At 36.7% G+C, this 25383-nt stretch overlaps 1 protein-coding gene across 1 annotated transcript in view; it reads right to left on the minus strand.

Moving 5' to 3' along the window:
- Positions 1–25383, minus strand: part of FTO (FTO alpha-ketoglutarate dependent dioxygenase) — a 250072-nt gene that overhangs the window by 196237 nt on the left and 28452 nt on the right. The window contains exons 2-3 of the mRNA XM_086468789.1: positions 7453–7530; positions 421–1081 (exon numbers count right to left, since the gene is read on the minus strand). Coding sequence (XP_086324915.1) covers positions 421–1081; positions 7453–7485 — 694 coding nt within the window. The 5' untranslated portion in view covers positions 7486–7530. The remainder of the gene's footprint in view (positions 1–420; positions 1082–7452; positions 7531–25383) is intronic.

A 25383-nucleotide genomic window follows, 5' to 3' on the forward strand; every position in this document is an offset into this window, starting at 1 on the left:
TCAGTTTAAAGCAAAAGCAAGTCTGTATACAATAAATAACTCAATAAAGATGGTGATCTCAACTACGATGAAACATTTTACAGGATAGAAAATATGCATACGTGTTAACCTGAAACACGTATTTGACAGATTTTGAATTCCTGGCTCTTAGTCAGGAAGTGTATCATACCAATTTTTAAATCTACTTAGAGAACAACTGATAAGCCTTCTGCAGTAAACACAGGTATATTTTGTAAAGGTTTTCGCAGAAATAAAGATAGTGCTTAAATACAAAAAGTACCACAATGTATTCAGAAGCACATGACAAAACTAGACTAACATGCAGGTGTGCTTATGTACGTACACACAAGGAAACATAGAAGAGCTTCACAGCTTTAAGATATTTATATCACTAGTCAACTCATACCTCCCATCACTCACCTTCACAGCTGTAACTGTACACAGCAACCGTTGACCTTTCAACCAGATTCTCGTCATGGTGCCAGCTCACTGCCATGTTCCCCATTCCAAAATAAGGTTCTTGTTTCAAGTACAGCATTTGTAGTGGATCCATGTAATTTAATAAAGTCAAGTTATAAGATGTTCTGTTCTTTAGACTTATGTAGTCATCCTCTGGTACACAACAACTGCTTTGATCTTTTGAAACAGACCCTTTCTCCATAAGAGAAGTACCAAAATTTTGCTCCCTATCTATTACAGTAGTATCTTTAATTTCTTTCATCTCAAATAAATTTTGTCCTTGTAATGTCTCGAAGGCTTCAATATGCAAGTAGTCATTAAGTCTGACTAATGCTTTACAAGCATCATGTATTTGAGGACTGCAATATTTTATATCATAACCTTCAGTAGGCCAAGGAACTGTAAATAATCTTGTGTTCAAGTACTTGTAAGTGCATCCTGGGTTTCCAATTAATATACGAGACACTGGGGTAACAAAATCTTTTCCTTTGATCCTTACAAGATCTTGAAAGAAACAATTGTGTTTTCGCAAGGTCAGAAAGCCTTCTTGTACCATTTGATGGAGCTCTTCAGGTACTGTATCAGAATTTCTGAAAATCAGCTTGGAATATTTGGTCTTCCACTAAAGGAGGAAAAACAAAAAAAAAGCCAAACAACAAAAACAGCAGAAGAATTATTGCTTTGACAGGAACCAAAGTATTTCATATATTCAAGAACAGACAATGCTAAGTTGATGAGTTATGAAGCCTAAGTCTAGAATACGGTGAAGAAATAGATGCCAGTATTAGTTACTTTATTTTCATATTCCAATACACTGCACAGCTGTGGATGCGTACCAGTGGCCTGCAAACAGAGAGTATTACCAGGGCAAATTTCTGACGGAACTGGGGTTGTTTAGTCTGGAGAAGAGGAGGCCAAGGGAGACCTTATCGCTCTCTACAACTACCTGAAAGGAGGCGGTAGTGAGGTGGGGGTCGGTCTCTTCTCCCAAGTAACAAGTGATGGGACAAGAGGAAATGGCCTCAAGTTGCGCCAGAGGAGGTCTAGATTGGACGTCAGGAAAAATTTCTTTACTGAAAGAGTGGTCAAACACTGGGACAGGCTGCCCAGGGAAGTGGTGGAGTCACCACCCCGGGAGGTGTTCAAAAAAACTTGTAGATGTGGAACTTCTAAACATGGTTTAGTGGGCATGGTGGTGTTGGGTTGACGGTTGGACTTGATCTCAGAGGTCTTTTCCAACCTAATGATTCTAGGAAATAAATATGAGGATTCTGGCAGAAATGAATGGAACATACAAGCTCCCCTGCTACATTTAAGTATACAAACAATAGAATATCAAGCAGTAACAAAGCAACTCCTCTTTTTGCGATGGTTGCAAAAACCATTCTGCCTCATTCTGATGTACAGAATTCTAGAAGGCTACATGATAAACTGAAATAGTTCTATACAGTAACAATTTTTATGGCAAAAAATAACAAAATGAAATGTAAATTTTCAAATAAAGGCCAACATTCTGCTGCACTGCACCTCTGTCTTCAAGAGTCCTTGACATACTAGTCCTTTCTATTTTCACATTCTTCAATACATGCCAATTAGCTCTCCTATTTTATCTAGAAGTTTCTCTTTTAGATAAAAGAAAGTTTCCAAACTTGTTTTCCTCCCCAACATCCTTTTTCCTCACATCCTCCTTCTGACCACACTAGCCCTGCTATCAGCTGGAGTTCACAATCCAGCAGTGAGTGGAGGCAACAACTCCCAGCAAGGTATAACAATGCTAATCAGCAGTATCTGGCTTTGCATGCAAAATACTGCTTCCCACTGCAGGAAGGCTTGGATAATTTTATTTCATTAATCTGGTTTTCTAAGGAAGTGTGTATCACATAATCACACCATTTATCAGTTGCCTGTAAATCTGCTCTAACTACTGCTGAGACTGTTTGGCAAACTGGACAAAGGCTAGAGAATAAGTTCTTAAATAGACTAAGTTCCTATGTGTTTCATTAAAATTAATAGATAAATAAAAGAAACAGATGCAAACTAGTGCCCTAATTATGGGAAAGGCTGTAACATGAGCCTATCAGGTATCAATTAGCATGTGGGAAGCTCCAAAGGACTCACTACACTTAACTTCCTTTTGTTCAAAAGTTCATCACTAGTCTGGGGAAAGGTAGATACTGGTGGTGTGGGAAAAAAAAATAAAGGTAAACTGAAATTTGAAGGCATTAGGCAATGGAGCAAGAGCACATGGATGCACAAAACCGGTCTATCAAAGCTTTTACTAACATAATAGCTTATGTTCAAAGCTCTTTTAAAAAAAAATAAAAGCCACCAGCACAAAAGCATCACACCAACCTATGATCCATCGGGGGGCTCCTTCTGGTGCAACTCAAAACCACTTCACTAGTACTATCTACTTCCAAGTCAGATTTGAACCTGACTTTCAGGAAATTAATTTCAAAATTCAGAAAAGGTGTCTTTAAAAAACACGAACCAGGCAGTAAGTCAGTATACACATTTTCTTCTGCATGAAAACAGACTTTTGCATCATAACACATTGTTATCCTACAACATTGAAGAGGTGCCTTTATAGGATCATTTGTTTCTACTAAGAAGGAGAACACAAAAGGAAGTCTGCTTTAAAAATAATGAATACACATAACAAATCTTTAGTTTACCTATAAACCTTACCACCATTTCTTGTGAATTTTTGCAGTGAAGTTAACTCCCTTTCTTTACACATTCTTATGGTTTCCAAAAACTAGCTTCCTAGAGAGAAAAAAAGCCACCCTTAACAGTATCTACAGATAATAACAATTTATGACAATAGTACTTAGATGCCTATCTTTGACTACCAAAGCTTGAAAATAGTCCCAGATATTTATTTGAAGGTCCCTCTACAATCCCTAGCAGAGAACTCTGGATCCCAGCTTTCACTGAAAGAACTGAATATAAACTTGATAAATGCAATTCGCCTGAGCTTGCCAAAAGCCTGAAATGATTCCTTTAGAGATCCTGAACTGTTGCCTTTGTTTCAATCAGTGCTTTGTATCTGTACCCTTTGCACAGTACAGTGAAACAACCATTACAAAGAATAACTACTGAAAACAGTAAGTACAAATTTTAAGGACTTACAGCTACGGGTTACATCCAGATGTGTTGTGTATAGGTGGTTGGGAATCATAAGTATTCTTTCACAATCATAGTCAATAATGACACAATTATATGTTGTGACGAAGATAATTACTGCATCATTTGATTCATTATGCAAGTGATATGTATACAAGAAAGACACTAACAGTTCTATAGCAGTATCGCAGTATTTCTTTAAATAATTGTGTATATTGGACATACCCTGGTCAGATTAACCAATTACCACATTACATATGCTATTATGGCATATTTAAAGTTGTTATTACTACATATTTTTAAACCATTTAAAATACTGAATTTCTGCCATGAATCACACACATGAAATTACAAACAATTATTACAAATAGAAGGAGGAAAGAAACAATATGATATAAAGCAACTAAACACCTGAAAACACGAACTAATAAGGAAGGACACAGATTTTACAAAGGTAGCAACATTGTATTCCCCTCCTGAACTGCAAAGGTAATGTCTTCCACATTTTGTGGCCAGCCAAGTCTAAGGCATGTTACCTCTGGGCTCTGTTTAAAGATTACATGCTTATGAACTATTTTATCATTAAGTTTTATGCAGTATATTTCGGATTCCACTTCAAAGAAAAAACGAAAACAAACAAACAAAAAACCTCATTGATATCTCACAAGAAATCAGGAAGTGGAAACACATTTCCAACACATCACATGGAAACTGTTTGGTCTTCTTTAAATCTCCAACCCGTCATTGTGCTATGTCCTACATAAGGAAGGCATTAAGGGATCAGAACACAGGGTGAATGCTGGGTTCAGGCTGGACACCTTGTTGTTTTGGGGGATGGGGAAGGGGGAGTAATCATGTACTCTGTGTTGTAACTCTGACAGCTGGCATTAAAGGTCAGTTCACTGTTCACTCTGAAAGAAGTAGGTGAGTTACTGGCAACTACAGGACACAAAAAAAAGCACATTTGACACTCAATTCTTCATATGAATGTTACACACATGATTTTAAATACACACACGCTTTCATTTCTAACAGTGGTACTTGACACAGACTCACCCTACAGGATGACCCAAGTGACAGAATAAAGTTCGAAATCAGCAATAAGAACCCTTGATAAGCTAATTGCCACTCACATTATGAAATGATAGTTTGTACTTCAGATATTTGTGAAGTGCCTTGTGTCCTGGGTTACAGTGTAAAATGTGCCAAAAGGAAAAAAAATATTCTATTACCATCTTCAGGAGCTGTTGAGACCAGGTGGGGCGGTGCTCCCTGCCTCCCCCCTCTGGACTATCTCCTGTCAATGGGCACAACAATGCCTTATCGCCTGACCCATGGATAACTCGCTCCTGGGCTATCTCCTGTTAATGGCCCATCAAGGAACTGCCTCACGACTCCCCATCCCATTGTGAGATGCTCCGCCCGGGGGGGGGGGGGGGGGGGGGGGGAAGGAGCCAAGCAGTCCATGCCAAATAAAACCGGAGATTTTGAACACCCTAGCAGCCTTTCTTCCACTGGATTCCCAGAGGAGCTTTTCCCCCCACTGGAGTTCCAGAGGACAAGAGCTACCTACCTACCACTGGACCTTCGGAGGAAGACCAGACTCTTTTACCTGATTGCTGCTTCCACAGAACTACATCCATCGCTTCAGAAGGACTGCAGCCAGCATCTTATCGGACTGCTACTGCCACCCTAACAGGGTGTCAGGTTGTATTCCTGACTCTGTCAGTGTAAACCAGTGGGTTGTTTGGTTTTTTCCCTGCCTTGTGTTTTATATATATATATATTAGTAAAGAACTGTTATTCTTATTCCCCATATCTTTGCCTGAACGTCCGTCAATTTCAAAATTATAATAATTTGGAGGGAAGGGGGTTGCACTTTCCATTTCAAGGGAGGCTCCTGCCTTCCTCCACAGACACCTGTCTTTCAAACCAAGACACCTTGTCATCACACTTTTTCTTGTTTATAACTGGCTTTAAACATTACATTGTTTCAGCCTATGGTTTGGGGCTCATTTCTACAACCCTTCAACAGGCAAGATGCATTGAAAGAGGATGTCAGTGAAGTTTTGCTTGTGATGGAATTTCTTAGTTTTGTTCAGACTGTACATTTCCACATCTGACAGGATACTGTAGTTTTTTAACTTGCATCCTACCTAACCTTTCCAACATGTTCAAAGAATACTGCTTTATAAGGGATGGATCCTTAAAGGAGTAAGGCAGGTCTCTCCAGGAAAGACAGATAATAAAACTAAATTGTATGGGATATTTTATTGTGCCAATTTGTTGTCTTCAAGCTCTCACCCTTTTCTTCTCCATCTGTAGTAGATTTAAGCATCATGGAACTTGTAATATCTACAGGTATGATTAAAGTAACATTTCATAACCACCATAAGAATTTAAAAGGTGCTTGTGATGCTTATGATTATCACATACACTTAAAAATACCTAGCATGCACACAAACACTACACAAAAAGTATCATTCTGTATGATGCAAATAAAATTTATCTAAACACTATTAAGGCTTGAATAGGTCTGATTTCACTGCTTATCTTGTTCCCATTGCCTTTTATACTTATGGGTTATTGATACTGAGCAAATGAGATGCCACTTGGGCAACCTTGGCTCCATCTTCTCTTTTCATGTCAGCTCTGCAAGACTATGGATTTACAATGATGGGAAAAAGAAAAAGATACTGGGCATAGCAGTTCCTGGCAGCAGCAGATGTAAAAGAAGAGAACAAACAGGAGGGGATGTAACAGCACTAGGAAGGAGAAAACAGTAAGCTGCCCAAGTCTCCAAAGGGGGAAGAACTTCTTGAACAATAGCTTAAGATTGAAAAGAATGTGTTTAGGTTGGGTTTTTTTGTTTGTTTGGTGTGTGTTTCTTTGCTTTAAAGAATAAAAGAGTCACCCTGTTAAGCTCTTCTACACTTTTCCTTGCCCGTAACCACAGAAGTGCTTTGTTGATTAACAGGAAGCTCTGTGTTTTCATATTATTATCCTCACAGCTGTTAGAGATCCTAATCAAGAGCTTAGTTCCACTATGTTCAGCACTGTTAAGAACACAGAGAAAACCATGCTTTCCTTAAGCATCCTACAACACAAATTATCGAGAAAGGTGAGGAAGTATACAGATTGCTCAGTATCACAATTGTGATCCCATGGCAAAATTGGAGTTTGACTTCATGCTTCTGAGTCACAGTCCAGTACCTGACCCATAAACATCTTTCCTTTCTACAGTGTGATGTGTGCCAAACTTTTCTTGGCCTTGGAATCCTGCAAAAGAAATTCATCCTTGCAAGGAAAGAGTCAGACCTATTTTTATGCTACCATACGCACCTTTGAACCATATATCAATACAAAAAAAGGTGATAAGCCTGTAATGCAAGCACACTCAAACTATGAGATTCTTTCTTATGCTTTTCATCTTAATGTGTTCCAATTTTATCTGATTGAACCTACAATTCTTGCCATATATTTTGTAGTTGACCTTGAAAGATTCAAGATAGATGCAGAATACTCTATTAATTTCATGATACTCTTCCATACACGCATTTGGCTTACTACTCATGTGGCTATTGGACCTCTTTTTACTTATATTTGGTTTCATTTGAGGTATGCATTCCACTCTCACAGTTCATTTTGTAAGCAAAGTCTTAAGGGCTACTTATTGTTTGAAAGTAGAATTAAGCCAAAAAATTTAAAATTTCTATGTTAATATTTTACCAAACCTGAGCTATAAAGAATAGGTCTCTTCACAACTCAACAATAATTTCAGTGCCTCTTTGAAGAAAGATTTATTTGTTGTCCTGTGCAAACAGCCAGTTTAGTTTAAAACAAGTACAGTTAACAGAAATACATTACCAACTGATGGAAATCAGTATCGGCTGGTGTCATATATGGAAGTCTATTCTTTCCGAGTTCTTCAAGAAGCTTTTTTTTCTGTTTTGGGGGGGTAAAAATTGAAACAGAAAATTAGACTAAAAAACAAGATATAAACAGCCAAGTATAAAACTAGTTGTCTTAAAAAGACACAAACGTGCAATTATTTGTCTTAGTGCTTTCAATTCTGGAAAAATAAGTAAGGAAAAATGGATGCAAAAAAATCAGTAGAGCTATTCCACTTACAATGCAGTAATTCAGTTTAAGTAGTTTCAGAACATATGAGTATTTCTCCTCCTAAATTCTTTTTTAGATAATCAGTCCTTATTATGCTGATGAAAATCCATCTTGGTCTAATGTTCTTCAGAACTATGCTTACTTTATATCTACATATTAATTTCTTATTTCTTTCTCATTTTATTTTCTGTTTCAATTTATGGATCCAATGGGTACAAAGCTTACATTCCATTAAATGGCTCAATAATGTACTACTTTAAAACAATGAGCCTCAATGTTGGGCATACTCTAAAACGTTTCCTGAAACAGGGGTACAAAGGAAAAAGAAAACATAATCTACTGCACACCAAAGCCCCTACAGCCTGATAATATTTAACATGCCATCCTCAAGACCTGCCATGCCAGCAGACAGTCACAAATCTGATTTGATGTTGGGAGTGTGCTAAAAAAAAAGCTGACTGAAGAACAGCTTTTCTCTGTTCCTTTGTTCTCTTAACTCCCTTTTTACTTTCTGTTTTAGACTAAGAGTATCTCCACCAATGTTTAGTCAACATGACCACTAAGAAATTGTGAAGATAAATGCATGATTTTCCACAAACTGCATTTTCCAGGTTTTTATTAATAAATATAGCATTTTTGTATACATTATATAATTAATTGTGCAGCTAAAGATTTGGAAAATGCAAGAGATATTCGAAACATGCCATCAGACTTTTTGAATCAAACAATCTCAATCCATGACAAGTCCATTCACATTTATCTACCCACAGTCTAACTCATCACTAACTCAACATCATATAAGTACAGATTAACAACAGTGTAAAAATTGTTACAGTGGAAGTATTGGACTAGGAAATAAATACAGTGTTTCTTTTATTTCTTCTTTCTTTTAGCTTGCAAGGATGATTTCTTTACAAACTTCGATCATTAACAAATATTTACTAATAAAACTGCAACTCAAGATCACAAAACTGCATCTGCCATAATGTTTAAATATTTCAGATAGCAGGATTCAAATTCTCATTTTTATTGCAATATTTTCAACTACATAAACACTGTCATAAGGAATAATTGCAGTTGCAGCTTGCTCAATACTTTTATGCTGTAAGGGCAAGACCAGATGGAAATGGAATACAGTTTTTGACAGAATGATAAGGGCATAATACAAAGGAAAGCACGGAATAAGTTAAAAAAAGGTTATCACTAACACTTTTATAAAACCATGTTATATAGGAACAACTACATATTTCATCACCTAGATGTCACTGCAAATTGATTATTCCATAGACAAGAGAATCCATTGCTAAAAAATTTTTTTTTTTTTTTTCTCTTGTAAATTCCCTTTTTCATAATTGTTTTGGGTTGCATGTATACGTCAAAACAGATCTTCCCTATTCTGGCAATCCTATTTTAAAAACAAAGAAATATATATTACATGTAGTAACTAACTCCTGGCTTATAGCAAACACATAAACAAGGAAACCTGAACTATGAAGAGTGTTACTGTGTATTTTATTCTGTGACAGTGATTTTCATTTATTCAGATCTAAGCATCAAGGACGATGACAGAGGCTTAAAATCATGAGGAAGCATATGAGATTTAAAGGTTTATAGCTAACAGAGCAGTCAAACTAAAATAAGAGCAGGTAGCTCTCACTTAATCATCTCCGCACTCACAATCTGCTGATCACCGACTCTTAAGTAGACTGAGAAAAGCAGCACTGAAAATTATAAACTAGCAATGGAATTTCTCTAGGTCACTAGTTTTCTTTAGGGAGAGGCTGTTGGTATGTTGAAATGAAGTCACTGGTGAAACTGAGCATAACGCAACTTCAGATTAAGTTGGCAGAAAATGACACTAATTTGCAGTATATTCTAAAACAATAACACTATTACAGAAAGCCTGCTACAATTTTATCACATGAAATCACTGAAAACATTAGATTGGCCTTGTTATCTGTAAGATAAACCGTATCAAACTGTAGGGGAAAAAATAATATATTTCAGCATGGATTCATCTGTGGTTAAAAAAAAAAAAAAGAAAAAGAGGTGGGAAGAAGAGACAGTCTGACAATCTCTTTGTCAAGTACCAGCCTCTTGGCAAAAAGCACACAACGTTAAAATGCACTCTTGTGTATAGGTAGTACTAGTTCACATGTGATTGTCAGATCTGGCTAAGTGCCGCTCTTCAGCTTGATGTACAAACTAATACACACAGCTGGGTGGTATAACACACTGCTCATCTCTTATGCAAGAAGCTGTCACACAGATGTCAAAAACATCAAGCTACTCACAAATACCTCCAAAAAGTGAAAAAAGAAAAACTGAAGATCTGGCTATACCAGCTGGCTGATGTGTAAGTCTAAGCACTGTTACATAAGCATTGCTTACAGGCTTTTCCAAGACAGAAACCCCTAAATAAATTAAAAAAAAAAAAATTAAGAAATTGCCTTTACTTCAGGGTATCAGGTAAGTTAAAAAGCTTTTTTCTAAAACTGATTTTTACATTTTAAAAACTATTAACAGTGTAACAGTTTATTGAGGTACCAGTATTACGTTTCTTGCACTTTAAAAAACAATGTGATTTTTACATATACATTAGCCATGCCTATATGTGAAAGACAATCTTATGCCTATAATGTCACCATGCACTGCTCAAGAAACCTTGTCAAGTGTTGTACTCGGGCCTTTGGAAAGGAGAAAATCTCTGCAAGTATCTTGTTTTGTAGGATGCTCTGTTAATGGATCTATTATATCCGATTCTGCTAACTGGAATGAAACCAGAAGTACTAATGCCCAGTTTTAGAGAGTGCAATGAACTTCCTGCAGACATTAGCAATCCCTGCTCATTTTTTAGTAACAAACGGGTTTATTAATGAGACGACTGGTTGTAAAATCAGCAAGTGGAATGGTAATAATTGGAATCTCTCAATCACTATACATATAATTTTTATCTATCTTTTCTAAGTTTCTTTATGGCAATAGAAGTAATGTCTTGTGCTACAGAACAGGAGAAGTAATAGAAATACAGCTAATACACACAAAGTCACAGGCCAAAATGCAGTTATGTTGCACACACATGGTTTGTTATTTTCAAATTAAGTGGTATAAGTCAAAGATGGGACTTAATGACATTTTCTGGCCAAGAAGCATGACAGTGTAAAAATTTTTGCAGCTGACATTTCCCTGCAGGGTGTCAATACCATTCTCAAAAGGTTTTATTTCTCTCTTAATTGCAAGACAGAAGTTCAGTATCTAGGCTATAAAGGCTTGTGAAGGCCATAGTGTTTCAAACATAGAATTCCCATTTAGTTTCACCATCAAGTAAGTCAGAAGCCAAGTCATTTTCCAATTTACAGATCCTTGTCTTGGCTGAAATACTGTATTATAAAAACTAATTTTATTGAAATCACATTGAAATATTACTGAAATTACTCCTGACAACAAACTTAAGGCTGCAATGTCACCATTTCTAACACTAAAAACACTGAAATCATTAAGAAGCAGAAGTTTGGTTTTTTCCCCCCAGTACTTAGCATAAAACACACTGAGGAATTTATTGAAGAAACTTTATTCGTTAACACAAGGGAGACTTAAGTCAATGCAAGTAGTATTCACCTCTGAAAAGATAACCCTGTTTGCTGCCCTGCATTTCTCCTGAATTCAGGGAAAATGTCAGCTTCACTACACCCAGTAATCTCTCTGGACCCGGAGCAGCATCCCATACAGGTATAAAAAGTCAATCACACAAACCCAAGACATCGACTGATACAACAATGCCTATAAAACACTTAAGGATGTAAATTTTTAGTCGTACAAGAACTTACTCTGATGATCAGTTTAAATATGTACTTTATTCAAACCAGTAGACTGCCATAAAACATGACTGTTACTCACTGCTCTGGAAAAGCCCATCTCATGACTCCCTAAAAAGATTTTTTCAGAAAGATGGTATTTTGACACTTCCAACAGACACATTCCCGACCTCTGAGGGGATGCAAGCAACCTTTTTTCCAGCCATTGATCACTTACTTTCACCTCAGTATGCAGAATGAAGCAAAAGATGAATCATGCTATGGAAAAGATATGTGAAAGAAGACAATTCAAATAAAATCTGAATATCTCACTGTTGCATTTAACTTCCTATTCTAACCATTCTTAGATATTTATTACTTACAAGCATTTCATATAGACATCATACTAGGCAACAGCCATTTTTAATACTCCGCAGATGGCTGAGAACTGGCTGGACTCTTTGAACTATCTTTCAGGCAAGCTGGTGCAAGACAGCGCTTGGCTGTTGCAGAGAAAACAGCACAACCAAGCAAAACAATTCTATGTACTCATACACACACCTCCCTGCAAAATAACTGAATCTTCTGATTCGCTACCTGACTCGTTACAGCAACCTAAAGTCCCACCTAATGAAGCCTTAATTTCATCAGCTCAATGATTGATTTTTTGTTTGTTTTTAAATAAAGAGATTGAAAATGCTCCTCATTTTTACTGCCCTCCACCCTCAGCAATCTTACAGCAGAGAGGTAAAGAAAGCTGAACATTTTATCTAGACTGAATTTTATCTACCTCATGTCTAGATCTGACAAATAATCTTATAGAGACTAAAGGAGGTAACAACATACTGACAGAGGTGAGAGTGCAAAAGGAAAGCCTAGTAGCTTTGAAACATCATCTCCACTCACAGACTACAAAAGCCCTTCTGCCTTAAACCCTTTCATTAGGAGTTCTTAAAACATTGGCCAATTTTTTCCTCCTAAAAAGTTTTGCTAACTGCCTACTGCAGTTTTTACACTTTTGAGAATACTGACTCAGGACCAGAACTAGTAAAACAAGTATTTTTGTTTTCAATGCAATCCAATGTGATTGTGGAAACTTGTGGGGCAGCCCCTAAAAAAAGGGCCTCTATTCAAAGCATAAGAAAGTATCATCTCCAATACTGTTTTTCCCAATAGTCTTTCGTTTTACAAAAGTAAAGGTTTACAAAGGTTTAGCAAGGCACTCTGAGAATTCAGATTGTCATGAAAGAAAGATCTGAATCACAAGTTCAGATACAAACCTTTGGTTTTCCAAAAATCCCTCCTTTCTATTAGCTTTTTCCCTACATAAGAATGCACATTAGGGCCTGTTTCTCTTTATTTATTTTTTTAAATCAAGTATAATAAAACTTGGATTTCCTTCAAGACCTGCATGAAGAAAAGGGATAGTACTCTGAAGTGAGAGCTCAATGGGTTTTTAAAGGAGGAAGATTAAATACTTTATATAGCAAAAATTTTGTGACACAACACTAAGACCTCATCTAGAAAAAAGCCACCATTTCACAGCAACTTCCACAACCTTACCTCCTAACATTCTTTCATATGTTTTTAAAAAAACAAAAAATTTAATAATAAATGTAAAAAAAAAAAAGACAAATTTGAGATGGTTTTTTAAGGGAAGCAAGTGATTCAGAAGTTGACATTTGTTTAAACTACAAGGCTTTCCAAGTGTTAGCTATCAAAACTTCATAGCAACCAAGATCATTCAAGTGGCTCACTAAAACCACTTAGAAATGAACCTAGAGTAATAAAAAATACATTCTAAATGCACTATTACAGCTTTTATTTCTCCATTATCACATATATTAGATTTCAGAAATTTTTTTCTTCCAATTATTTCTGTAAACTCCACTCATTAAAAGATCTTAAAGGACTGGCCAATTTTACAGCACCATTTACTCACATGAAAAAGTTGTATTACCAGGTTTACCCTTCATTACACTCAAGTCTTACCAAAGGCCTTGTCTGTGCTACATTGTTTCTACAATCCAGCCTGTCAAAAATATTGGCAGATATATGACTATACTGTACCACACTTTACATGCTACAACCCCCCCCATACTGTATCCCAAGAACATTTTCATATTAATGACAAAACGTGGCATTATTATTCTTACTCTATATAAACTCATTGAAATCATCTATCACTCTCTAACAATATTTAACAGCCCATAAATCCATTTCCTAACCATATTACAAAAAAAGTATGCTGGCTATTTAATATAGCCATTGTGCATCTTGCTCTCCCACTGAACAAGCCCATCCAGTTACAGAAGCAGTAGGATACAACTCAAGTGATCTGGTCATGAAAAAAATTACATAATGAACAATCTACTGTAATGCAAAGACCTCAGGTCTAACACCAGTATTAGTAACAGAGCAGCTGTCTAAAAGACTGATATTCTTTCCTGCAAAGGTACTGTTTGGCTTTGCTTACTAATTTCAACGTCTTTTACTATTTCTCATAAAACAACAGGCCCAGATTTTGGTGCACACGCACACACAGACCAGTCATGCATACACACAACATACTTGACTGATGTAACTGAACTAAGAGTTAATTTATGCATTGAAACAGCTTAGCAATGTGTGAAAAATGTCTTTGCTAGCAGTATCCCCTCTCTCCCCACCTTGATGTGTTAAGGGCCCCTTAATTGTTGTTTTAACCTACAGGAACATTGCTCCTTTGGCCAGTGGCGGTTAATGAAACTGAACTGGCAGTTTTCTTACCCAGGGGAGTGCAGATTTGTCACACATGGATTAGCACTTTAAGTAATCATAATAAAAATTTGAAATGATAAATTGTTCAAATACAGCCACTTTTTGCTAACAAAATGCCCCTGAGCCTCCTCAGTATACCTGTCAATAAACTTCTACCATCATTGCAAGCATCTTGACACCATCATCCATTTCTTGTTCCCTCTATCATTTGTGCATCCTCTTCCAGCAGATACCAGTTGGTAAATGGATCAGCTGTGTTAGGTGTGAAGTAAGAACATTCAAACTGTTTAAAAATAACGATCAAGCTTCAATCATATCTCCAGTTCCTCAGTTTTCTTATAAATATGGACACAAGAGCATTAGATTAACACATTTGTGAATCACAAGGAATAGATAAGGACACTGGGCTATTTCTGCATGCCATTCTTCGCATAGTTTCACTGAGAAATAGCTAATAGTTGTTGAGAAACTACATTTCTTAATGAAGCAGTTCTTTACCAGCTCACCTCCAAAGATTCAGCAGACAGAAACCTTAGTGACCGTCACCAATAACTGATTCTGCACGATGTAGCAAAAATACCCTTATACACCCAGTCACAAGAAAACAAGTGGGTTGTTTGATCACTTGTGAAATACTAAGCACCAATCCTTTAACAGAGAAAAGATTCAATAAACATTAAAACCAGATAAAATAAAACCATAGATTATAACAAGGGTTAATGTCGAAACAAGGATACCTTTGGCATTGCTGTCTGTAGACCTTTCAGATTCTAATGACATGAAGTTACTGATGTTGCCTAACCTACTGAAGTGTATTACCAGAAGGTAGAGTGCTAGAGCTGTTTAGCCTTAGGAGCTGCATACTGTGCCTATGAATGGGCAACACATTGACTTGGTGCTGTCTCTCCTTGAGTGGCCCAAGGAAACAGAAAGAAATGTTAAGAATCACCACAACATTTTGGGAAGCATTGCATATCTGCAATGTGGAATTGTACTGCCTTCGTGGGGGTAAAATACCTAATCAGTGTGGCAGAGTAAGAACACGCACACTGGCCAACAACGGGAGAATGAACCAAGGACCTCCAGAATGAAAACCAACAGCTGACACAGCTTGAGATGCAGATTCAGAACCTTTGCTACAGGCTTATAACTTCTGTAGATGCAGACAAAGAACTTCCAAACACACACGAGCAGGTGGCACACAGTTTTTCAGAACCACCAAGATCAAATATGCAATTAATAATTTCCAGAAAATAATGAGCCTTGCAGGATTTCTGTTCTATACATATTTTGATAGGCAGTAGGTAGAAGAATCCAATGTGTAGTGAGGATACTTAAAAAAAAAGAGGGGGCGGAGGGATTTTAAGTGTTAAAACATCACCCAGAAGAAACAGCAGTGAAAAGTGAAAAAAAAATGGATACTTGAAAAAAAAAAAACACAAAAACAAAAACAACAGTTCAGTTTAGCATCAAGTGTGGTTCCCAAAGTCCCCTTGATAACACTGCTGAAGAATACAGTTAATGTAGAAAGAGCAGGTGCTAAGTGCAAATGCTTGTGCCACACAACCAGCTACAAGGAAGATCAATAAGGAGCTACAGCATTAAATTTCACATACTGCACGTGCCATGCCCATTACACAGTATTTGAATATCTTCGTAAGCCATTACAAAATTGTTGACTCTCAATATTTTTCACCGAACTACATTATTTTCCCAAGATCTTATTAGTACAATAAGCTCTATCAAAGTATAAAAGCAATTACAAACTTGGTGAAATCTGAAGACCTTTATAGCCTTCCAGGACAGCACATTTGATTATTTAACTGTATTCTTCACACCGGAATGGAAAGACAGGTAGATGTTTGAAAGCCTTAAAGATAAAAGGAAATGTATTCCAGGAACACTCTTCTTTTGTGAAGTTAGTCACATCTCACCACATACCTCCTTTAAAATACATCGGCTCTGTATTTACAAGGTAATTCTTGAGAGTATATGCCACAATTAACAAAATCACTGCAGACAGAATACACAGAAGGAAGGGGTATGCTGGATCCCCTGGGGTTCAGCTGCAAGAGCAGCACCATGCTTCCTGCCTCTGCTCTTCAATCTTTGTGATTTGTCCTTTTCAAGGACAGGATAAACACAGATTTTCCTTCAAACATTTCTGACGCTAGAGAAGCCTTTGAGCAGAAGCTTTGTGCAATTCCCCCTCCTCTCCCCAAAACAACTTAAAGGCAACCATCACGGGTTTGTTATCACGGTTACAACAAACTTGGTGTCATACAAATTGTCAATGTCTTTCGAAAACAGCAAAACCATTGAGAAGTTACTTTTGAAGCTGCACAAGAGTACAACGTTAATACAGTTGCATCATTTTTTTACAAACTATTTTCAAGGACATGTACGTAATATGATCTGTAATTTTTATAAATTAAACATATGTATCAATATTTGTACAAGAGTACTCCGTGGCAAATTTGTAACATTTTATACATTTATAAGAGTAACCTGTGTAATAAAGGTACACTGTTTTGTATTTACAATGTAATAGTTTCCTATTTTTGCATAAACTACACCATAGGTCAACTGATAACAACATTCACTTTGAAAACCTATAAACTGCAGTTGTTGCCTCAACTTCGTAATAAGACAACTATTAATGAAGCACTGTTGAATTTTGGCATATAAGTTCAAGAAGGGTACTGCTATATGAGGTTTGCTGAAAGAAGAGGGGTTTTTTTGGTAATAAAAATTATTTAAAGAATGAACCTCATAGTGAGCAATGCAAACTTAGTTAATTTTGTTTAGTTTAAAGGCTTTATTTTATTCACAGCCTCTGGAATAAGCCACATGGGGAACAGAAAGCTAACATTTAAGTTGGCACACAATGATTAGCAAAATTCAGGGTCTGAAAGAAGGTTAGGCAAGTTCAGGCCAGAAACAGGGAGTCCAATTTAAAAGAAAGGATAATTAACCGTTGGAGCAGATGACCACTGTGCGAGACGAATTATCCCTCATAGGAATTCTTTTTTACATCGTTTGGATGGTTTTTCTAAATGATACATTTTAGTTCAGTGGTTCCCAAACTGTTTAGACCAGCAGACTACAATGAATCACCCGTTTTTCCTTAAGAAGTTCTGCACATGCAGCCTAACCAAATAAACAGGAGGCAGCAGAGCCACACTGACTGAAAGTCTGATGCATCTTATTTCTCAGTTTGGTTTTGATTCATCACTTTGCCAGTCACCAGTGGTCAGCAAATCAGGAGATCCTGGTCTGCTTTTGTAAGAATTTTACTGAAGTCCTAAAGCTGGTATTAGAAATTCTCTTCTGCCTCACAACTCACACAAACTTAGACTCAGTTTCTCCGAATCATAAGGTTAAAGAACTACAGCTAAAGGAAGGACTACTCAATTTTCTTCCACTCAGTTTATTCTTAAACTGACTTTGCATAATGTAAAGAATAAGCTTAGGGTATACTAAGAGGTAAAATACAAGGGAGCACTGATCTGCTATGAAAGAAGTAGATCTGTTAAGCCACTTCCTTTGTGCCAAACCAAGGCAAATTTCATAATGCATATCAACATTTTGCTTAAGAATACACTTTTTGAGCAAACTTAAGAACTGTTACTTTTCCAACTAACGCTGTTTTACTAAAGCAATCCTAACTCTTTGAAGGCTAATAATTTCCAGTTTTCATTTTTAGTACTCGCATATACAGCACCTTATTTCTTGTTAACTTTTTCCCCTCACTTGCAACGATCAAGTGTAATTTTGCAGAACAGCACTACTCAACTAAAATGGACGTGTAAAAAAATTATTCCTTAAGTCTTCTGTGTACATTTGTTCAGGGAAACTTTTGTCTGTCCTTTCTTCCAATATACTTATATTCCTAAGAGTCTAGATATTCCAGCTTCTATCACTGTTCTTCGTGAATGTGAAGTAGCACAGTAGTGACAAGTCTTTTTAAAAATCATCTCTTCCCTTCTCCATGCTATTTCTCAAATACAGGCTGGATTTCTGAAGGTGGAAAAGAGAGGCTGGCAGAGAGAGGACCATTCCAGATTTCAACACAACTCTCCTTTGTCCTATTTGCTTCCTTCTGCTGAAAAAAACCCTAAACTTATACTACTGCATATTCTTACTGACAAATTTAATAAACAAACAATTCCTACAAAGAGTACTAACTCATTCTAGAATGGTTTGGATTCATGGTCTAAACAAAGGAAGAAGAGAGGCAGCCATACTCATCCGTAACAGACTCTAAAGCTGTACCAGGCTGACAAGAAAATACACACATGTTTAATCAATTGTGTGGTAACATTCAAAATTGAATCCATGAAGTGAGCCAATAAAGAAAAAGCAGCAAATAGCCTCTGATTGTATTTTTAAGTAAATATTTGTATACATTATGTAAGAACATCATCAAGAAGCCCACAGGTAAATTAGCACAAGGGAAGAAAACAGAGATGGTAAGGAGTGGTAAAAACACTTTATAAAAAGAGGTATGCACACACACAAAACAATCCTAATATGGAAGCACAACTTGACAAAGAGAAGGATTGTTCTGAACTATCATAAAATGAAAGGCACACAGGCAAGTCTCTGTCCAAATTAAAATATTGCAGACACCTTAAAACTCTAAACTCTCTTGCTTTCATAGAGGATATGTCAAACACAAAAATAAATAAATTTCATTTCCTTCAGAATGTCTACAAGGACTGGAGTCAACCATTTTATAATTTGATACAGTAGTTTTATATGTTGGGGTACTCTCAACCTGAAATTCAAAAATCTAGGCCACCCTTTTTGACACATAGTACGCATGTCTGTGTTAAAACTATCTGAGTGACAGCAGCTCAGATGTATTAATAAGGAGGCTGAGGGCAAGGAACTGACATTAAGAGAAAGCTGCCAGGGCCACCTTTGTTCTTATTTGCTGGCTTAACATGCTGTATTACTTCCCTTTCTACAATGGAGTTGCTTCAGTGGTAACTAGAATTCAAGAAGGGCTGGGTGAAAAAAAGAATGAACAATGTAGGATTTAGAAAAAAAAATATTGGAAGGGAGGATTTTAAAATTAAATATCACACAACTGCAAGAGCTTATGACTAACATTTAACACTACGTATGCTGCAATTCCCATCTAAACTGGAAGCGACAAAGGTTTCATGGTCTCTATGCAGAGCTGAGCTTCCATATGACAAATGCCTCAGACCACTGTTATTTGATTTAATTCATTATACAGAAATTTCATTAGAATTTCTACTTAGAAGTTTAACTCAAAAAGACTACCTTTACCTAATAATTTTGGGAACCCTTAACTCTATTTGTCCTTGCCACTGCATTTGGAAAGAACCATGACAGGGATCCCTACCACAGCATTTATTCAAGGATTTTCTCGTTTTATTTCCATCAGAACAATGTTCAACATACTCATTTCCAGCTAGTAAAGTGCAAAAAAAGCAAGGATGTTTAACTCAGACTTCCCACCTGTACTTTCATACTAAGCAGAGTAACTGAACATCATGACAGGAGAAAAATCACCTCTAACACATGCATAAGAATTGTTCCTCTAGAACAAAGTACAGCGATTTGTACCGAACTTCATCAAGCATCGCAACAGGCTTATAAAGCATGCCATTGCTAACAGACAGTGTACTCTAATTTCTATAGCTCCTCATTCAATTTCTTGTTTTCAGTAACCTATTACAAGAAGTCTCAAATTTGTTTGCATGACACACCATGGGGATTAAAAAAGGAGTTAATATATATCTATTCAAAACTATTGTGCAGAAAATAGCTGTGTTGTACAGGACTTAGGCTGTGACCCGCTTAACTTTATTCATAGAATGCACAATCCATCACGTACAAAAACACAGAGGAAAATGTGAGGTGTTAGTAAGTACCGCTGTTAGTGAGAAATTCTGCTAATTATTACACCAAATAAGCATAGTCAACAGGTCAGAGCTGTGAGAGGTCATGTTTCAGGGCATTAAATGGCTGCCTTGGATGGAGATGAATATATTACACTATGCCCTTTAACAATAAAACAATTTCCCTGACACTTACAAATCCAGGCAGCTCTAGCAGCTCAAGACTGTACTTGTTATACAACGATGTTTCAGTGCCACCTAGTGACGTGCACTTTAACTTTATTGTCTCTTAAGATTTATAATACATGAAAAGTTCAAAAGCTAGTTCAGCTCAAGTGTGGAGTCCGCACAGTATTGAAGAGAAGCCTCACTCTTTGCCAAGAAAAGACAAAGAGAGGTCATGATGAGACAAACTCCTCCCCTTTCTTCATAACTAAACATACACTTCCTTAAATAGCTGACTATAAAAAAAAAAAAAAAAAAAAAAAAGTGAGAGAAAAGCCTTGCAGGCCCAGTATATTTTGAAGCCTATACTGTGCACAAAAAGGTTTTGATAGCTTGGATATTTTATGAAACTGATTTTATGAAAATATTCCATCAACTTAATTGTTTTCAAAATTATGTTTTTCCACTGTTTGAATGGGCTTTATTTATTATTATTGTTCTTATCTGGAGTGCTTTCACAGCTTAAGAAAGCATTTTCGAGACTGTAAGCTTTGCACATTCATTCCTTGTTTGCATTTTGCATTTATACTTCTGCCACTGTATTTATTATCGCCACAATGGAGATTACAGCCATTTCATATCTCTGTTATCCTGTGGCACTTCTGCTGATTAGTACTGTAGATGAATGCTTAGGTTGATGAAACTAACTAAACTTTGCAGTGGAACCTGGCCTAAGAAAAGCTGTGAAGAGGCCAAAATATATTTTATGCTGAATATAAATTAATAAGTATATTGAATACCAGCACAATTGTCTACCAATAAAAAAAAATAATTACAAATTTACATGCTTAGGCCAAGTTAAAAGCATAGATTACAGAAAAGATGCTAATATAGTCCCTGACATTAGTCTCCGCATTTTTATTTCACAAGATTTTTAGAGGAAAAGGCAAGTAAAAGTCTTTATGTACACTAGCCATTTAGCACATGGACACCAATTATTTATGGACACTTTACATATAGATGAATAAATTAAAAAATTTTGCATCTGAACCCCACATCTATCATCATGAAACGGATAGCAGCATATTAACACTTTATAGTACTAATTTCCATGGAAAACCATCCTCAACAAAGCTGCTTCCTATTACTGGCATTATACTGCCACTTCAAGTGCCTCATGTCTCTAAATTTCGTGTTCTTAGCTTCATCAAGCTAAATATATATCAGGGTACATTTTTGAACAGCATACTACAGAACAAGGAAACAAAATCTGAGAAAAATCTGAAATCCCCACAAGGCAGACTTACTACTAGAAGAGGAAACTAAATGCCTGTTCTGATTGAAATACAACCTATAACACAAAATTTAAAGAAAGATGCTTAGAGATTGCTTTAAAAATAATTTCTCCAAATTCTAAAGCAGCAAGGAGAAGTGTGAGGCAGAAGAATGAAGAGGAGGAATAACGGCTTTTAAAACATGTCTCAGGAAAACATTATAGAGGCTTCAACAGAACTACACTTGTAGAAAGAGTCTGTCTAAAATAATTTTCCCACCCAAAACTCAGTGAAATCAACATATAAGATTTTAGCACAGTTTTGCATGTGCTCTCAGTATTACAGGGTTTGGACCTTGAAGATTATACGATGAACAAAGAATCTTCTTCATTTATATATCTGCATCAAAAACACCACTGAAATGAGGTGCAATGAAAGAAGATTCTCAAGTTGAAATTCTCAACTTGATGGTTAGATCAAGACAACACAGCCTTGTGGATTAAACCTTCTATTGTATTAGGCAAACAGTTATGATGTAAAGTAGCTAGATATTGCAGGACTAAAAAGCCCTTAGAAATCCAACCAGGAAAAGCTTCACTCTGTGAGCGGGCAGCACACGGTAACTAAGTTTGGAAAACTCTACTGCAAATATTCTTCAGATGTTTTAATCTATACCCTGCCTTAGGACCTAAACTGCTGCCTCAAGAATCAATATTGTTCTTGCTTTAAATAGCAAATAAAAAAGGAAGATAATCTTGTTCCTTACATGTCATATAGAATTCTATTCATGGCTTCTCAAATTACACTTTCAGCTTCAAAGAAAGTACTCGCACTTCCTGGAGTACTTCCACTGCTATCACATCTTGGAAAGCTTAAATGAGGAGACTGGAGGAAAGACGTGCTGATACAAAGCAATGAACAATGGTATAACAGTTAACGAACTGTAGAGTCCACAAGAGAAAGAAGGCAGTACTAAGAGCAAAACCCAACTGTAACAGTGATTACAAAAAAAAAGTCTGAAGTTTGATGATCACTGAATTATATTATTATTGCCCAAGCTTTTAAGAATCAGTCCTATTTTATTGCTTTTAAAAGAATACTTCATTTTATCTACCAGATGCGATCTTAAAGTTAAATGCTACATAATTTCTAATTCTTGATTTCCAAGAAACAAACAAGAGATATGGGACAAGTTTTAGACAGTGGAATGAGCCCACTAGACAGTGGAATGAGCCCACTAGACAGTGGAATGAGCCCACTAGACAGTGGAATGAGCCCACTTGGGCTTCTCTTCAGTTCAGTCCCCACTCAAAACACCTCTGCTCACATCCACTAGCATCAAGCAACATTCTAGCTCTGTAGTCCACATCAATTTTATAGCCACAGAGGAATGCCTCTCAGAACAGCTATCACCTGCAAAACTTTTTACCTCAAAGTAACACTCATCCAAGAAGAAAACATGACACATTACATTTTGTAATGCGTCTGCCTGAGATACAGCCCTCATCGTGCTGTGCAGTAGTAGCTAGATAACACACCAGTGTTTTGACTGCTGCTGAGCAGGGCTCACACAGCACCAAGGCTGTTTCCCCAACATTTCCCCAGTAGGCTGGGGGTGGGTAAAAACTTGGGAGGGGCTATAGCCAGGACAGCTGACCCAAACTGACCAAAGGGATATTCCATACCACATGACGTCTGCTCAGCAATATAAGCTGGGGAAAACAGGAAGAAGGGGGGGACATTCATTTCATGTTTGTTGTCCGGAGCAACTGCTATGCATACCGGAGCCCTACTTCCCAGGAAGTGGCTGGACATCGCCTGCTGATGGGAAGTAGAGAATCAGATCTTTTGTTTTGCTTCTGCTTCCGCGCGTGGCTTTTTGCTTCATTAAACTGTCTTTATCTGACCCACGTGCCTGTTGTTATATTTTCTCTCCCCTGTCCAGCTGAGGGGGTGAGTGATAGAGCGACTTTGGTGGGCACCGGGCAACTGACCAAGGCCAAACCACCACACATTTCTGTCACATTCCTTTTGTAAAACATATCATTCACATTTTCGCAGGAACATAACATTTGTCCCCCTTGCAGTATACCAATCCTTTCCTCCACAGGATTAAGATTCCTTCCTTAAAAGTTGGAAAAATTTATTTGCCCTTACTCCTTCAGAAATGCTTAACTGACCAACGCTCAACTGGTCATATGCCTTAGATATTCCACATTCATAATCATTCACATTGTCAAGGATGCTGACTACTTACAAACACTGAATGGCTACCCATGCTGAAGCCGTCCCTAAGAAATTAATTGCCAAGCACCTTCCCAACAAAAGCAGTAAGCAGGGGAAGAATTCCAAGCAAAAAAGTAAAAAACAGTTTCCAGTATCCACTTCCAAGGAATTATCTTTGCCACAAAATATTAAAACAAAACAAAAACCAACCTCACTGATGACTTGGACCATAATTTTAGAATTTGTTGCTTTATGTTCTCTTTTGCTATTTCCAGAAAATGAATATATGAAAAAGTGTCTTGATACTACTCCATTTTACTTCACTTTCAACATTAATTTATTTTAATTACATGACACGACAGATCATTAAATACAAGCAGGTTCATTGTACTAATACAAGCTTCACAGAGTATTTTAAGAAATTCAGTTTACTGTCACCTTTGTTTTATTTCTTTCCTATAATTGAAAGCTATTTGGAATGCACTAAAAAGGATAAGCACCTCTAACAAAGTTCATCTACTCTTCAGTATAAAAATTGAGTTGTTATCCTATGCTTCTAATTTCCTTTTAAAATTATATGCAAAGTCAAGCATGATCTATTTTAAAAAGTGTAGTGCAAGCAATACCAACTGTTCTACAGTCATAATTTGCAGATTCCCCCAAAAACCAAAACAAGGGCACATAAATAACTATCATGCACTTCAAGGCTACTGGACATCAATAAAATGGATTTACTCCCACGAAACTGCTCAGCAGTGGAAAGGGCAGGAGAGAGAAGGATATTGCTTCTTCCCTTCATGAATTCTTCTGAGTATAGGCACCGTAGAACTTTCTTTTGGACACAATTCTCAAGACAGCTCCTATGTTAGAAAATCCAATGCAAAATTAAGGTAAAGCAAAGCAGAGTGATTCTGAGCTTCTAGTAACATACAGGTCAAAATGTACTTTTGGTTAACATCAAAGATTTGGTTATTACCCAACTATTAATTCTTATTCCTGAACTTAGCAATCATTTTTACATTATAGCAGGTATGGAGCGATATCAACACCAGGAGATTATACTGATGAAGTCTTGAAAATTGGCTTGTATGACAGTAAAGAGTGACAGATTTTAAAATGTCATATAAAATAGGCAGACCGAAATACAGTAGTTGTGAGTCCCAAACAACTACTTTATAATACGTGTCTTAGAGAAATGCTGCTAGTTACTAACAGAAAGTTGTCCTATAGAAAGGTATACTACATTATCCACTTTTCTGCAGAGACAGCCTCTCTTCTGCTGTCAAGATGCTTTTTCTATATGTAAATATTTAATGTTATTACCATCATTCACTCAGTGCTCATATTGTCTGTTCAAGCATCTATTACTGTCTACAGGCTACACTTGAGAATAACATTCATTCATGTCTACTGCTCAGTCACATACAGGCCCTACTTCTCAAAGAATCTTCAAAGTTCAATAATTTATTAAACGCTGTGCACAAAGGTCTGTATCATTGGCAAAAACGCCTAATTGTAGAGTATGCAAAACTAGGATTTTACTTGTGCAAGTGTTGCACCGAACGCATGGAATAGGCTATA

This window comes from Leptosomus discolor, chromosome 8 (assembly GCF_034619465.1).
Source record: "Leptosomus discolor isolate bLepDis1 chromosome 8, bLepDis1.hap2, whole genome shotgun sequence".
In the NCBI taxonomy this organism is placed as follows: Eukaryota; Metazoa; Chordata; class Aves; order Leptosomiformes; family Leptosomidae; genus Leptosomus; species Leptosomus discolor.